The sequence below is a fragment of the Ranitomeya imitator genome, chromosome 5, assembly GCF_032444005.1.
Source record: "Ranitomeya imitator isolate aRanImi1 chromosome 5, aRanImi1.pri, whole genome shotgun sequence".
NCBI classification, from domain to species: domain Eukaryota; kingdom Metazoa; phylum Chordata; class Amphibia; order Anura; family Dendrobatidae; genus Ranitomeya; species Ranitomeya imitator.
This window is the reverse complement of record NC_091286.1, coordinates 276,127,672-276,141,578: the sequence shown is the minus strand read 5'-3', so window position 1 is coordinate 276,141,578 and position 13,907 is coordinate 276,127,672. Positions and strand designations below refer to the sequence as shown.

At 44.5% G+C, this 13,907-nt stretch overlaps 1 protein-coding gene across 2 annotated transcripts in view; it reads left to right on the top strand.

Moving 5' to 3' along the window:
- LOC138637470 (amine sulfotransferase-like) overlaps nucleotides 1-12,491 on the top strand; it is a 132,560-nt gene extending 120,069 nt beyond the window's left edge. Inside the window, exons 6-8 of one of the 2 annotated variants that reach the window (XM_069726184.1) lie at nucleotides 6,466-6,579; nucleotides 11,770-11,950; nucleotides 12,313-12,491. In XM_069726184.1, coding sequence (XP_069582285.1) covers nucleotides 6,466-6,579; nucleotides 11,770-11,950; nucleotides 12,313-12,443 — 426 coding nt within the window. In that variant the 3' untranslated portion in view covers nucleotides 12,444-12,491. The remainder of the gene's footprint in view (nucleotides 1-6,465; nucleotides 6,580-11,769; nucleotides 11,951-12,312) is intronic. The other variant, XM_069726185.1, reaches the window with a different exon arrangement.
- Nucleotides 12,492-13,907: the final 1,416 nt, after the last annotated feature.

The window sequence follows — 13,907 nt, the reverse complement described above, 5'->3', positions numbered from 1 at the left end:
TTCAAACAATTAGAAGTAGACACCACCAAAGTGGCATCAGTTTCATCACAGAAGAAAAAGTATATTGTAATAGGACCAACACATCTTACACTACAGCCAACCCAACAGATGGACACCCAGGCAGTCATCCTCAAGTTTCAAAAAATGAGGGCCTGACACCACTGAAGTGGCATCAATTTCAAGAAAGTAGAAATAGTTTAATAGGGACCGACACCTCTTACCTTCCAGCCAACCCAGCAGATGGACACACAACCAGGAGTGTAAGCATCTTCAAAAATTAGTGGCAGACACCAACAAAGTGGCATCAATTTCACTACAGTAGAAATAGTATAATGGGGAGCAACATATTTTCCCATGACAGCCAACCCAGGATATGGAGAGACCCAATCAGGAGTGCTCACATTTCAAACAATTATTGGCAGGCACCATCAAATTGGCATCAATTTCACCACACTAGAAATAGTATAATAGGGATGTCATGATCCAGTTCTGAGTTTGTGTTCAGCTGTCCTATCTCTGGACTGGTCATGTGGGAATTAATCCCCTCTGCCTCACTTTGAAGCTGGCTGAGCTATTTAAGTCCTCTGCAGCCTGTGGACCAGTGTCAGCTATAGCTCATGCTGCTCGGTTTGAGCACCTGATCTGGATCCATGTACTAGTGTTCCTCGTTGCCTCTGACTGCCTGCACCCATTTATGACTTGTTCTGACCTTTGGTCTGTACCCCGACTCCATCTTACGTCTCACGTTTTGGTTTCCACGTTCCCGGTAGGCTCTGACATCTTGCTTGTCCCCGACTATTCTCTGCTCGCCCCTTCTGTACTGCGCTGCTATCTCTGTGTATGACCTTGGCTTGTTTCACGTCTCTTTCTTTACCTGTGACACCTGTGTTGTTGTTCAGTGTTGCTGCGCTGAGTGTACAACCTCCTTTCCTTAACCAGCACCCCCTGGTGGAGGTTGCTCTATACTGCACTGCAGCAGCATATTACACATACTCTACTTTTATGTACCTGAATGTATCTGTCTCTGTTTGTGGTGCCACCTGAGTCTGGCTTACCTTGTCACATCCCTTGTTGTTTCTTTGTTTACTACTTTTTTATATGCTTATTTAATAAACTTTTGTAATTTTTAGTTACTCTGATTTTGTGGTGCCTTTCTATATATATGATTTTCAATGTGTCAGCCCTTGAGATAACTGTAGACAGTTTTGCTTTTGCTTTTGTTCATTTTTCATTTTATGTCGCTTAGGCACAGACCACCATGTCCACATCTTCCGCCCAAGATGCATCTGTAGAAAATGGAACATAATAGGCTCATTACTTTTTCAGCATACTCTCTACATTCTAAAAACCTCTACACAAACCACATAGTTCTATGCATGGCTTCCTAAAGAGAAATACTGCAATCTCTGTGCCCTGCCCAGTAATAGTACCCTCCTTTTGTACCCCAAACAGTAAAAACATCCCCTCTGTGCATTCATGTTGTTATACTGACCTCACTGGGCCGACACAAAGTAACAGTGCCCTCTTCTATGTTTCCATATAGTAATAGTGCCCTTCTCTATGCCTTAATATAGTAAGATTCCCCCTATGCCTCATCATCGCAATACAAGTCCCCTTTGTGCTTCCGCATAGTAATACAACGTCCTTACTGGCAGACACAAGACATAAAAGGGCCACTGTGCAAGAACATTATATAGGATGTTTGCAGCCCAATAGTTCATCACAATGCACATTTCCACCTGCCTTGGAGGTACAAATGGATCCCTTTACCTATTGGGCCCCTGTGCGGGAGCACAGGTTGCACCAATGATCTGTCCACCCCTGAGCCCCCTGTAACTATAAGGCTGTGTGCACATGTTGCAGATTTGTCGCTTTTTGTTGTGTTTTTTCGCTATAAAAACTCGAAAAGATGCATACATTATGCATCCCATCATTTAGAATGCATTCCGCAATTTTTGTTCACATGATGCGTGTTTTTCCGCGTTTTTGTGGATTTCCCACTATACTATTGCATTGAGAACCTCTGGAAAATCCACAAAAAAATGCACCAAAAAAGCACCAAAAACCCATAAAAACGCGAGAAAAACACATTCGGATTTCTTGCAGAAAATGTCCTGTTTTGCTCAGGAAATTTCTGCAAGCAATCCTGAACGTGTGCACATAGCCTCAAGCCCACATGCCTTCTCTTAGTAATTATGCTCCTATTGCCTCCTTATGATACTAAAGCACTCCTTTAGTAGTAAGGCCTCCAATGTCTTCTAGTATTAATTCCACTGGCTTTGTCCACAATTGATAGCCCTGTGTAGTAATAATGCCCCCTAACGCCTCCTCATAATAATGTAGTATCATATATTAATAATGCCCCTTGTGCATCCTCATATTAATATAGCTACCCTGTACTAATAATGCCCCGCTGCATACTGTACTCTCATACTAATATAGCCCCTTTAGTAATAATGTCCTCCTGTGCATCCACATAGTGCCTGGTAATGAACTATATAAAGCAAAATTCACCTAGCTGTGCTTCCACGATGAGCGATGATGTTCTCTTTCTCTCCTTCCTCCTTCACCATTGCAGTGTCTTGTGCCACACAGGTGATACTGTGAAGTGATGTCATAGATCTACCTGACGTTTTCTGCATTATGCTGGCCTCAGGCAGACTGAAGATATGTTAGTGTGAGTGAAGGAGTAGGAATCTGATGATCTGATGGCTTTCTTCTTTGCCATAGCTGTTAACACTATCTGAGTCCATTACAAGTTCTGTGGGCTGATGCGGTCCTATTCCAGACCGGTCCATCTCGCATTTTACAGTCTACAAAAAATGTAATTTATTCAACTACATACAGTATATACATTTAGAGTTATTAGAAAATAGGAGAATAAGGAGTATCTGATTAATGTAGTAAAATCATGTATAAATTTTACTAAAGTATTAATAAAACATAGCACTAGGATAAAGTGATGAGATGCATAGACAATCACATACAAAAGGTTCATGCATCATAGATCATGAATCATCATCCATGGTAAATAGAGCAATAAATGCGCAATAGTATCGATTAGTACACCCTGGTCAGACCTATCCCAATACGTAAAACGCATATAATCAGGTAACAAATATAGGAGCGGGGCAGAGCTTACCAGAGATGGATGGGTGACTCCGAGCCAGGTGGCAAGGCCCCAATACGCGTTTTGCATGTTCCAGACATCGCTTTCTCAAGCGGATTCGGTGAGGGTGTACAGCAAGGACCTTCTTGTAGCCCTGAGGATCGGTCACATGATGGGTCACATGGTCTGTGTGAACCAATAGAAGTAGCGCATATGGCACATGCGCACTGCGTCCAGCCAATCACGGCAGCTACGGCACAAGACCTTAAGCGTCATTGTGCACGCGTAGAGAGCAATTAATATTGCAAAGTAAAGCAGAAAATTGCAGCAAAAAAATTTAAATGATGAAGTAGGGTCTTTGTATTTTTCAACACAGGGAGACAAACTGCACAACACAGAATTGCATGGAAGTGAGCACCAGAGATTCATGTCTACTGGTTGTCAGTTATATATCATTCACTTGTAAACAAAAGATGCAAAATAGGGAAATTGGAAGTTCTGTGTTCATTTTAATGATTATATCTAAACACAAAAAATTAACTTTCTTCCGCATAAACAATGTGTGGCACCCCTAGGGGTATTTGCCACAAAAATAGTTACTGACAGTAAATACAATTACTAAAATAGCAAGACTGCACTACCACCTCCGGCCAGAAGGGGGAGCTCCAGAGACTCCCCTTGATCCATTCTGGTCTGAGAGAAGAAATGGCAGTTGGGCTAAGGAGCTGAAAGTGAGAGGTCATACAGTTGAATCTCTAACAGCCCTGTGACTGTTACCAGGCCTAAATCACCGGCCTGAGGAGAAGAGGGATAGAGAAAAAGGACATTGTGAGAACCAGGTAGCATTAATCACTACCCAGAACAGGCGCAAAGACGGATACCGGATCTGTGGCTGTATTCATTACATATAATACAGCAACCGGAAAAACGTGAGGTGATATCAGCTTCACTAGGGCCGGATGCAGCAACAGACACAGAGTTCAGCGGTACTCCCGGAGGGGGTAAGCCGATAAAAGGACTCGAGTTGCCCGTCGAACCAGGACCCGGAGGGGACAGATTGGGCCGGCAGCCAGTTCACATACAGCAGCAGGGCCACACAGAAATTGCGCACAATAAGAGGCGAAGACCCCGGCAGGGTCAAAGTAACTCAGAGTTCCCATACAGACTCCGGTGACAGGACTGGTTGTAAATCCTTTTATGTTAAAGTAAACTGGTTAAACGTTTCAGTGCCTCAGTCTTTCATTTGGACAATAGCCATCTATCCAGGATCGGGATCGTCACCGCTGGGAGAACCTGCTGCTGATCAAGTAAGTGCCTGTCCCCTCACGATACCCCTTACCCCTTACACTGTGCATTGCCTGAGGCCACAGCACCGGGTCAAGCCACCCGTGACATCCCCCTCAAGAGACAGACTCCATTGGTCCGGTGCTGGGTACCCCGGTCTCCTGGGCGTCACAATTGGCGTCACGAACAGGATACAGCCAGCCTGTATACCGGGTATTGTGTGCCATGATTGGAGTCCAAAATTGTGAAAACTTGGATGAAAAATCTTGAAAATTGACTTTATTAAAGAAAATTCCATTTCCCATTGAAAACTATTGAAAGTGACTTTTCCCCATTGGTTATAATGGAGTAAAGATGGCCGCCATCCCCTGAGGTGATCACCTCGTGACCGTTGGGCACGAGACTGTTGATTGAGCTGCGCCATTACCTGAGCCCCAGTCTAACTGAAAAACTTCAGAATCCGCCATTACAGAGCGCGCGGCGGGCGGGAGCAGCAGGGGGCGTGTCATTGTGGGCGGCACCAAGCTGAGCGCTCTGACGTCAGAGCAAGGGGAAAATCGATCCTGCTGCACAGCGGAACGAATCTACACTATCCCGACGGAAGCAGAGGACCGGAAGGGTCCGGATTAACTAAGGGGGCACAGTATGTCGCAGCACGGAGACGCCGCAGCACCCGGCGACGCTAATGCAGCTGAAAGACAGAGTGTCGAAAGAGAGTCCGGTAGCGCAGCGGTGCAAGGAGTGGCGCCCATCATGCCGGTGCTGATGCCATATACCCCGGGTGGTCCATGGCTTCCAATGTATGAAGGTGAGCCTAATACCCTTGACGATTTCAGAGAAAAGATGCTGGCCCATTTTGACATGTTCCCCGTGGGTGAAGTTCAGCGTGTTAGTCTCCTGATGATGCAGTTAAGTGGCCATGCTAAGCGAGAAGTCACAGCATGGGCAGCTGATCTAAAAGGCACTGTTGAACGCATATTTGCTGGATTAAAAGCTACATTTGAAACCACTGCCAGCAGCAAAGCTAAAGTACGATTCTTTAATTGCAAACAAAAAGCTAATGAGGGCGTGAGAGACTTTGCCTTAAACCTGCAGGAAGCCCTTAAATCACTTACACTGGCTGAACCCATTTTTAACACCGGAGCGGATAAACTGCTAAGAGATCAATTTATTGAGGGACTCTACACCCCTTCTCACCGGGGGCATGTGAGCATGCTTGTTTTTAAGAACCCTGAATTGACATTTGCCCAATTAAAGGAGAGCGTTATACGTCTCCAGCTGGCAGAAGCACCTCGGGATCAGGAGCCTGCGCAACTCATGGCAGAGGCTCCTCAACAACATGGAGTACCAGTGACATCAGCTATGTCCGGGGCCATTGCTAAGCCCCTGGGGCCCAGTACTAATGAGGCTCTTCAACAAAAGCTTGACTCTTTAACTGATGTTGTTGCTTCAATGGCTAAAACCATGCAGGAGATGAGAGGACCCAAGATGGAGTTGGCAAAAAGTAGAGAAGATGTTCCATGGATGAGACCCCGGAGATACCCGACATGGAGAGGACGACCCCGCGACCGCTACCAACCGGATGGACAGCCCATTTGCCGCCGTTGCCAGCAGCCAGGCCACTTTGCACGAGATTGTGATTTAAATGGGAATCCCCTGGGAATGCGGGCCGCTTCACAGGAATGAACTTTCAAGGCCCAACACCCTGGCACGACAGGTACATCGGAGGACGACCCATTATCCCTATCGTGCTGGACGGAATTCCTCTCAACGCTTTGCTGGACACAGGTTCCCAGATTTCATCTATACCGTATATCCTTTATAAGAGGTACTGGGCTGATGCAGATATTGATAAAGGGCCCTCTGATGTTGAACTAGATATATGGGCCAGTAATGGTAAGTTGGTACCGAAACTAGGATTCAGGGAGATGACCATAAAGATTGGTAAAGTAGAATTGAAGAAACAGGGTATAATTGTTGTTGATGTTGACCGGCGGAACTGTGAACCAACTGTATTGATAGGAATGAATGTGTTAGAGAACTGCTTTTCCGAAGTTATTTCTGTCTTACAGCAAATTGCTGAAACTGCCCAATCCTGCCAGCAGAGAGTTCTCCGGAGGGAAATAAAAGTATTGATGTTAAGGCAACAGGTAGAAGTTGCAGGTGGAGAAATCGGCAGTGTGAGGGTAAGTGATCCAACGTCTATTGTAATCCCACCAAAAACAGAAATGCTGGTATGGTGTAGAGCAGCCATTGGTACTAAGGGACGAGATTATCAAGCCTTAATAGAACCAGTGTACACCGACAGCAGGCCCACTATACTCACAGCACGAGGGATAGTCGAGGTACACCGGGGACGAGTGCCCGTTCGACTTTTGAACTGTGGAGAGGAAGAGGTCACTTTGCCAAGGTATGCTACAATGGCAAAGCTATATACTGTTGACAACAATGCCATCACAACCATTGAGCCCTTAGAACCAACCTGTCAGGTGGAAGGCAATGGCTCAGATGGAGAAATGGAGGATTGGTGCCAACAGCTACACGTGGGCATAAATTCAACACCTACCCATCAAAAACAAGGGGTGTATAGGCTAGTGATGGAATATGAACAAGTCTTCAGTAAACACCCATTGGACTTCGGACGGATAGAAGGGGTAGAACACACAATCCCCACCGGTGACCATCCCCCAATAAAAGAAAGATATAGACCCATACCGCCCGCTCACTATCAGTGTGCAAAAGATATGCTGAGGGAGATGAAACAGGCCGGGGTAATAAGAGACAGCTGTAGCCCCTGGGCGGCCCCTCTAGTGATTGTCAAAAAAAAGGACGGAACCATGAGAATGTGCGTAGACTACCGGAAGATTAATAACATCACCCATAAAGACGCCTACCCCTTGCCTAGGATAGAAGAGTCCTTAACTGCTTTGAAATCTGCTAATTATTTTTCCACCTTAGACTTAACAAGCGGGTATTGGCAAGTCCCTGTGGCTGAGAGAGATAAGGAAAAGACAGCATTCACCACACCAATGGGTCTATGTGAATTTAATCGCATGCCGTTCGGACTCTGCAACGCATCCGGTACCTTCCAGCGGCTGATGGAATGCTGCCTCGGACACAAGAACTTCGAGACCGTCCTCCTGTACCTAGATGATGTGATCGTCTACTCAAAGACTTACGAACAACACTTAATAGACCTGGCAGAAGTGTTCGAAGCCTTATCCAGGTATGGCATGAAAGTCAAGCCATCCAAATGTCACCTTCTCAAGCCAAAGGTACAGTACCTGGGACACATCGTGAGTTCGGAGGGAGTAGCACCAGATCCCGAGAAAATAAGCGCCATAAGGGATTGGCCAAGACCTACCAGCGCAAAAGAAGTGAGACAATTCCTGGGATTGGTGGGTTACTAGCGCAGATTTATAAAAGGATTTACCAAGTTGGCAGCACCCTTGCAAGACACCTTGGTAGGGCAGACGAAGAAACCTTCAAACCGAAACCCTCCTTTTCAGTGGAACGACGAAAGGGAAGACTCCTTTGAACAACTAAAGAAGGCACTAACCGGAGAAGAGGTTCTGGCATACCCAGATTACCATCAACCTTTCATCCTCTACACCGATGCCAGTAATGTGGGACTAGGAGCGGTGCTGTCACAAAAGCAAGAAGGTCGGGAGAAAGTCATCGCCTTTGCAAGTAGAAAGCTCCGGCCTACTGAAAGAAATTCAGAAAATTACAGCTCCTTCAAATTGGAACTACTGGCAGTAGTTTGGGCTGTGACTGAACGTTTCAAACACTATCTGGCCGCTACAGAATTTATTGTCTATACTGACAACAATCCATTGACCCACCTGGACACAGCCAAATTAGGTGCGTTAGAACAGCGATGGATAGCCCGGTTATCTAATTACAACTTCATAATCAAGTATCGAGCAGGTCGCAAGAATGGAAATGCCGATGCCCTATCCCGGATGCCACACTTGAGAGATGTAGAAGAAGAAACGGGGGAGCTTGAAGAAATTGAACTACCAGCCTTCCATCATCCCAAGGCGAAACATCATCAGTCAAGTACCTATCAGAAACAACAAGAGGTGAATTTTAATCCGTTAGCACACCATAGATGGGCTGACACTCAAGACAGCAATCCGGCTGTGAAGTTGGTGAAGGAACTGTTAACTGAGCAAAGTGCATATCCCGATGAGGATGCCCCAGAAGAGACGCATCAACTCTGGAAAGAGAGAGGCAAAATGTTCCTGTATCAAGGGAAGCTCTGTAGAAGGTACACCAATCCGAAAACACATGAATTGGTTTGGCAGATTATCGTGCCTAAACAAGATGTGAAGATGGTCCTCGAAGCTTACCATAATGGTGCTGGTCACTTCGGTTGGAAAAAGTTAGAAGTACTTCTAAGAGAAAGATTTTATTGGGTCGGGATGAGAAAATCAATCGAACAGTGGTGCAGAAATTGTGGCCCGTGCAACCTCAGAAGAAACGATCAAAAGAACCAAAGAGCACCACTGCAGCCCATAATCACCAAACAACCACTTGAACTTGTAGCCATAGACCACGTGAAGTTAATACCAAGCCGGTCCGGCTATGTCTATGCCTTGACCATCGTGGACCATTATTCACGCTTCTTGGTAGTAGTACCCGTAAAAGATCTGACAGCAAAAACAGCAGCCAAAGCGTTCCAAACGTACTTTTGTAGACCCCATGGATATCCGGAACAGGTTCTCACCGACCAAGGTACAGCCTTTGAATCAGAGATCTTCAGAGAATTCTGTAATATGTATGGTTGCAAAAAGATCCGGACGACGGCCTATCATCCACAAACAAACGGCTTATGCGAGAAGATGAACCATATTGTAATAGACCTACTAAAGACTTTACCTGAGACAGAAAGGAATCAATGGCCAGAGAAATTGCCTGACTTGGTGGATCTGTATAATCATGTCCCGGTGAGCTCCACCAACTGCACCCCAGCTTACCTTATGCGTGCAAGACCCGGCCAATTACCAATCGATCTAGAAATGGGAATTCTGAAACCAGACGCAGAAGTTCAAGACTCCAATTGGGATATCATACGGCAAAAGCAGTATCGCCAAGTGCAAGAGAGTGTGGAAAGAAGCCATCAGCAAACTAGAGAAAGACAAGAGCGAACTTTCAACCAGAATGCTCTAGCGACCCCATTAAGACCGGGTGATCAAGTGCTCAAGAGAAACCGTCGAACCAATAAACTAGACAATCAGTGGGAAGCCGTACCCTACACAGTTTTACCAACAAGAATGGATAATCCTAAAATGTGTCTCATTAGCAAAAACGGAGGCTTAACATCTGTATTAGTGTCAAGAGACAATCTTAAATTGTGTCCGGAAGCATTGAAAGAGCCAGAAGTTGTCCAGCCAGAACCAGAAGTTATTCAACCCATGCAGGTTCAACCAGTAAAGGAAAAAGAAGAGGAAATGTATCACACCTGTATAGGAGACTTTCCCAAAACCCTACTAACATACCATGATGCAGTAGTGGTTCCCATGGTGGCCTTTTACCCAACACCGAACCCAATACCAGAAGTCCCAAGACAGGAAGAGGCTGACCCCGTACTACAGGAGGTTCCAGGCCAGGAAGAACAGATTCCTGGTCAGAGTAATCCCATTCACGGTGGACTTGCCAACTCCATAGTCGTGGAATTATCTTTAGCAGAGCGGGCAGATACTACATCCGCAGTAGACAGTAGTACACCACATGAAGAGACACCGCTATTACGTAGATCACAGCGTAGTACCCAGGGTCAATTACCGGCCAGGTATGCAGATTACCAACTATAAAGCTCATAATGTGAATTGTATATATGTTATGCCGTATATAGTTAAGCAGAAAATGTAGTATAGTCATTGTTATCAGTCTGCAACGTTTAAGCCCAGTGCCTACAGAGACTTGTCTGTATGAACTTCTTGCATATTCTTGAACTTTTTATCAGCCCGGAGGCACTAAATCAAAGCTCCGGAAAGACTGCTTTTTGAACTTTGCTTTTTGCTCTTTTTGAACTTTCTTTAGACTTTATATTGATAACTCCGTTGGAAAAATGGAACTAAATTCCTGGACACAAAGTGCAGTGCCTTTCCTAGTACCTTCAAGGATAGGACTGTATTAATGGACGCTATTTGAAGTGACTTTTTACAGAACTCTATTTTTGTTTCCTTGAGTGGTTTTTGTAACTTTTCATTTTTAAGACTCTGTACATATTAATTGTTGTTTCAAAATGTTATTGTCCCACAGTCCCGGAGTACTGTTCTTAACTAAGGGGGAATGTGGCACCCCTAGGGGTATTTGCCACAAAAATAGTTACTGACAGTAAATACAATTACTAAAATAGCAAGACTGCACTACCACCTCCGGCCAGAAGGGGGAGCTCCAGAGACTCCCCTTGATCCATTCTGGTCTGAGAGAAGAAATGGCAGTTGGGCTAAGGAGCTGAAAGTGAGAGGTCATACAGTTGAATCTCTAACAGCCCTGTGACTGTTACCAGGCCTAAATCACCGGCCTGAGGAGAAGAGGGATAGAGAAAAAGGACATTGTGAGAACCAGGTAGCATTAATCACTACCCAGAACAGGCGCAAAGACGGATACCGGATCCGTGGCTGTATTCATTACATATAATACAGCAACCGGAAAAACGTGAGGTGATATCAGCTTCACTAGGGCCGGATGCAGCAACAGACACAGAGTTCAGCGGTACTTCCGGAGGGGGTAAGCCGATAAAAGGACTCGAGTTGCCCGTCGAACCAGGACCCGGAGGGGACAGATTGGGCCGGCAGCCAGTTCACATACAGCAGCAGGGCCACACAGAAATTGCGCACAATAAGAGGCGAAGACCCCGGCAGGGTCAAAGTAACTCAGAGTTCCCATACAGACTCCGGTGACAGGACTGGTTGTAAATCCTTTTATGTTAAAGTAAACTGGTTAAACGTTTCAGTGCCTCAGTCTTTCATTTGGACAATAGCCATCTATCCAGGATCGGGATCGTCACCGCTGGGAGAACCTGCTGCTGATCAAGTAAGTGCCTGTCCCCTCACGATACCCCTTACCCCTTACACTGTGCATTGCCTGAGGCCACAGCACCGGGTCAAGCCACCCGTGACATCCCCCTCAAGAGACAGACTCCATTGGTCCGGTGCTGGGTACCCCGGTCTCCTGGGCGTCACAAATGCAAATCAGAATCACTAAAATTGGATCATAGCCAATTAAAGCCATTATGCTTGCACCTAATTGCTGTAAAACTGACAAAATGTTATTGAAATGTTATAGATGACATACATATAGAACCAGATTACTTGATGGCTTAATACTTATGTAACGATATTGGGGGGTTGTGTCTGTTTTAGGACCTTCGATCTGCTGTGCTGAAAATCTGCAAATTTGTGGACATAAAGCTTGATGATAAAGCAATAGACATCGTGGTGGAAAAAGCAACTTTTAAGAACATGAAACATGATCCTCTTGCTAATTATACATTTGTTTCAAATGAACATTTAGACAAGAATAAAGGAAGTTTTCTCCGTAAAGGTAAAGTAAAAGTAAAATGGGTTGTTGAAATTGATAAAAGAAGCAACAAGTGTAAATGAAATTTTTAAAAGTTAGTATCTAGCATGTAAGCTCTGGTCATATCAGTGTTGTACATAAGCCACAAGCAGTTTTGTGTCATGTAGGCACAAGAAAGTGCCATACTTACTAGTATCACTGCTGGCTGAGCATATATATTTTACATATTTATGGGGAGCAGTGGATAATATGTTGCCAGACAACTCTTGCCACTGGAAACCATTCCATAAAATGTTAGCAAGGAGAAGGCATACTTTAATCTAATGAATTATACAGTCCATTGTCCATAAAGATAGTGGCTCAGAGTTTTCTCTTCTTTTTACCAGGGATTGTTGGTGACTGGAAAACTACAATGACGGTGGCACAGAGTGAGATGTTTGATAAAGTGTACAAAGAGAAGATGGGAGATCTGCCAATAAAGATTACATGGGATTTTAATGAAGAAACTGCATCTTAGCGTTCTGTTATTTTCACAAAAACATTAAAATGAATGTACAACTTTAAACAGTGTCTTGTGATTTAGTCTAAATTGGTCAAAATATTTCTGATAAATAATTTATAAAGAGAACTTTTCATGATTTTTTTTTAGTTTTAACCTGGATACATCCTGAGATAAGGACTGAAACGCTGAGTGACAGTTTTGTTTTCTGTTTTGTATAGTCCACTTGTTACCGAGATATGAGCCATAGAAGTTTATATATAAATTTTCCCTTCAATCACATGGGTGGTAACAGATTCTTCTTAGGAGAAGTGTACTTTATCCATCTCTGTGCTGTTGGCCAATCATAGCTTTAGAAGTTAGTAGTTCATATAAAACATTCAAAAGCTGCCAAGTTTAACCCCTTAACGACCGCCGACACGGCTTTCAACGGCTGCAGTTAAGGGTACTTAAGGCTCAGCGCCGCTTTTTGACGGCACTGAGAAATAAGTGGAAAGCACCCCCCAGCGTCAGAAAATCTCTGGGGTCTTAGCTACGGAGGGTAGCTGAGACCCCAGAGAACATGATTCGGGTCGGTTTTTACCGACCCCAGTGTTGCAATCACCATTATTCATGGAACAACGGCAATATAATCTAGCACATCAGAGGAGAGATAAATGGGGTCCCCAGAGCCGTCCCTTTACATGGGATGTCCCCCAGTTCCCCCGGCTATGTACCCTGGCCCTCAGTGTCTTATGGGAAGAAATTTGGGGGGGGGGGCATGTGCAGTGATTAGGGGTGTGTTAGGGTTAAGGTTGTGATTAGGGCTGTGTTAAGGTTGGAGTTAGAATTGGGGGATTTCCACTATTTAGGTACATCAAGGGGTACACGACTTGGAGCCCGCCATTGATTCCAGTCAATTTTGCGTTCAAAAAGTCAAACAGTGCTCCCTCCATTTTGATTCCTGCCATGCGCTCAAACAGTGGCTTTCCTCCACATAATGGGTATCCACGTACTCAGGAGAAATTGCACAGCACATTTTGTGGTCCATTTTCTCCTCCTGATACCTTTGTGAAAATAGAAAAAAATTTGGCTCAAAAGTAAATTTTTGTGAAAAAAGTAAAATGTTCATTTTTTCCTTCCACATTGCTTTAGCTCTAGCTCTTTAGCTTTAGCTCGTGGAGCATATGAAGGGTTGAATGCGGTTTTTCACTCTTTGAGGGGTGCAGTTTTTTAAATGGTGTCACTTTTGAGTATTTTCTGTTATATTGAACCCCTAAACTCATTTCAAATGTGAGGTGGTCCCTAAAAAAAATGGTTTTGTAAATTTTGTTGGAAAAATGAGAAATCGCTTATAGCGTCCTACCAAAAAAATTGTTTCCAAAATTGTGCTGATGTAAAGTAGACATGTAAGAAATGTTATTTAGTAACTATCTTGTGTGATATGACTCTCTGATTTAAGGCCACAAAAATTAAGTTGTAAATTGCAAAAATGTCATAATT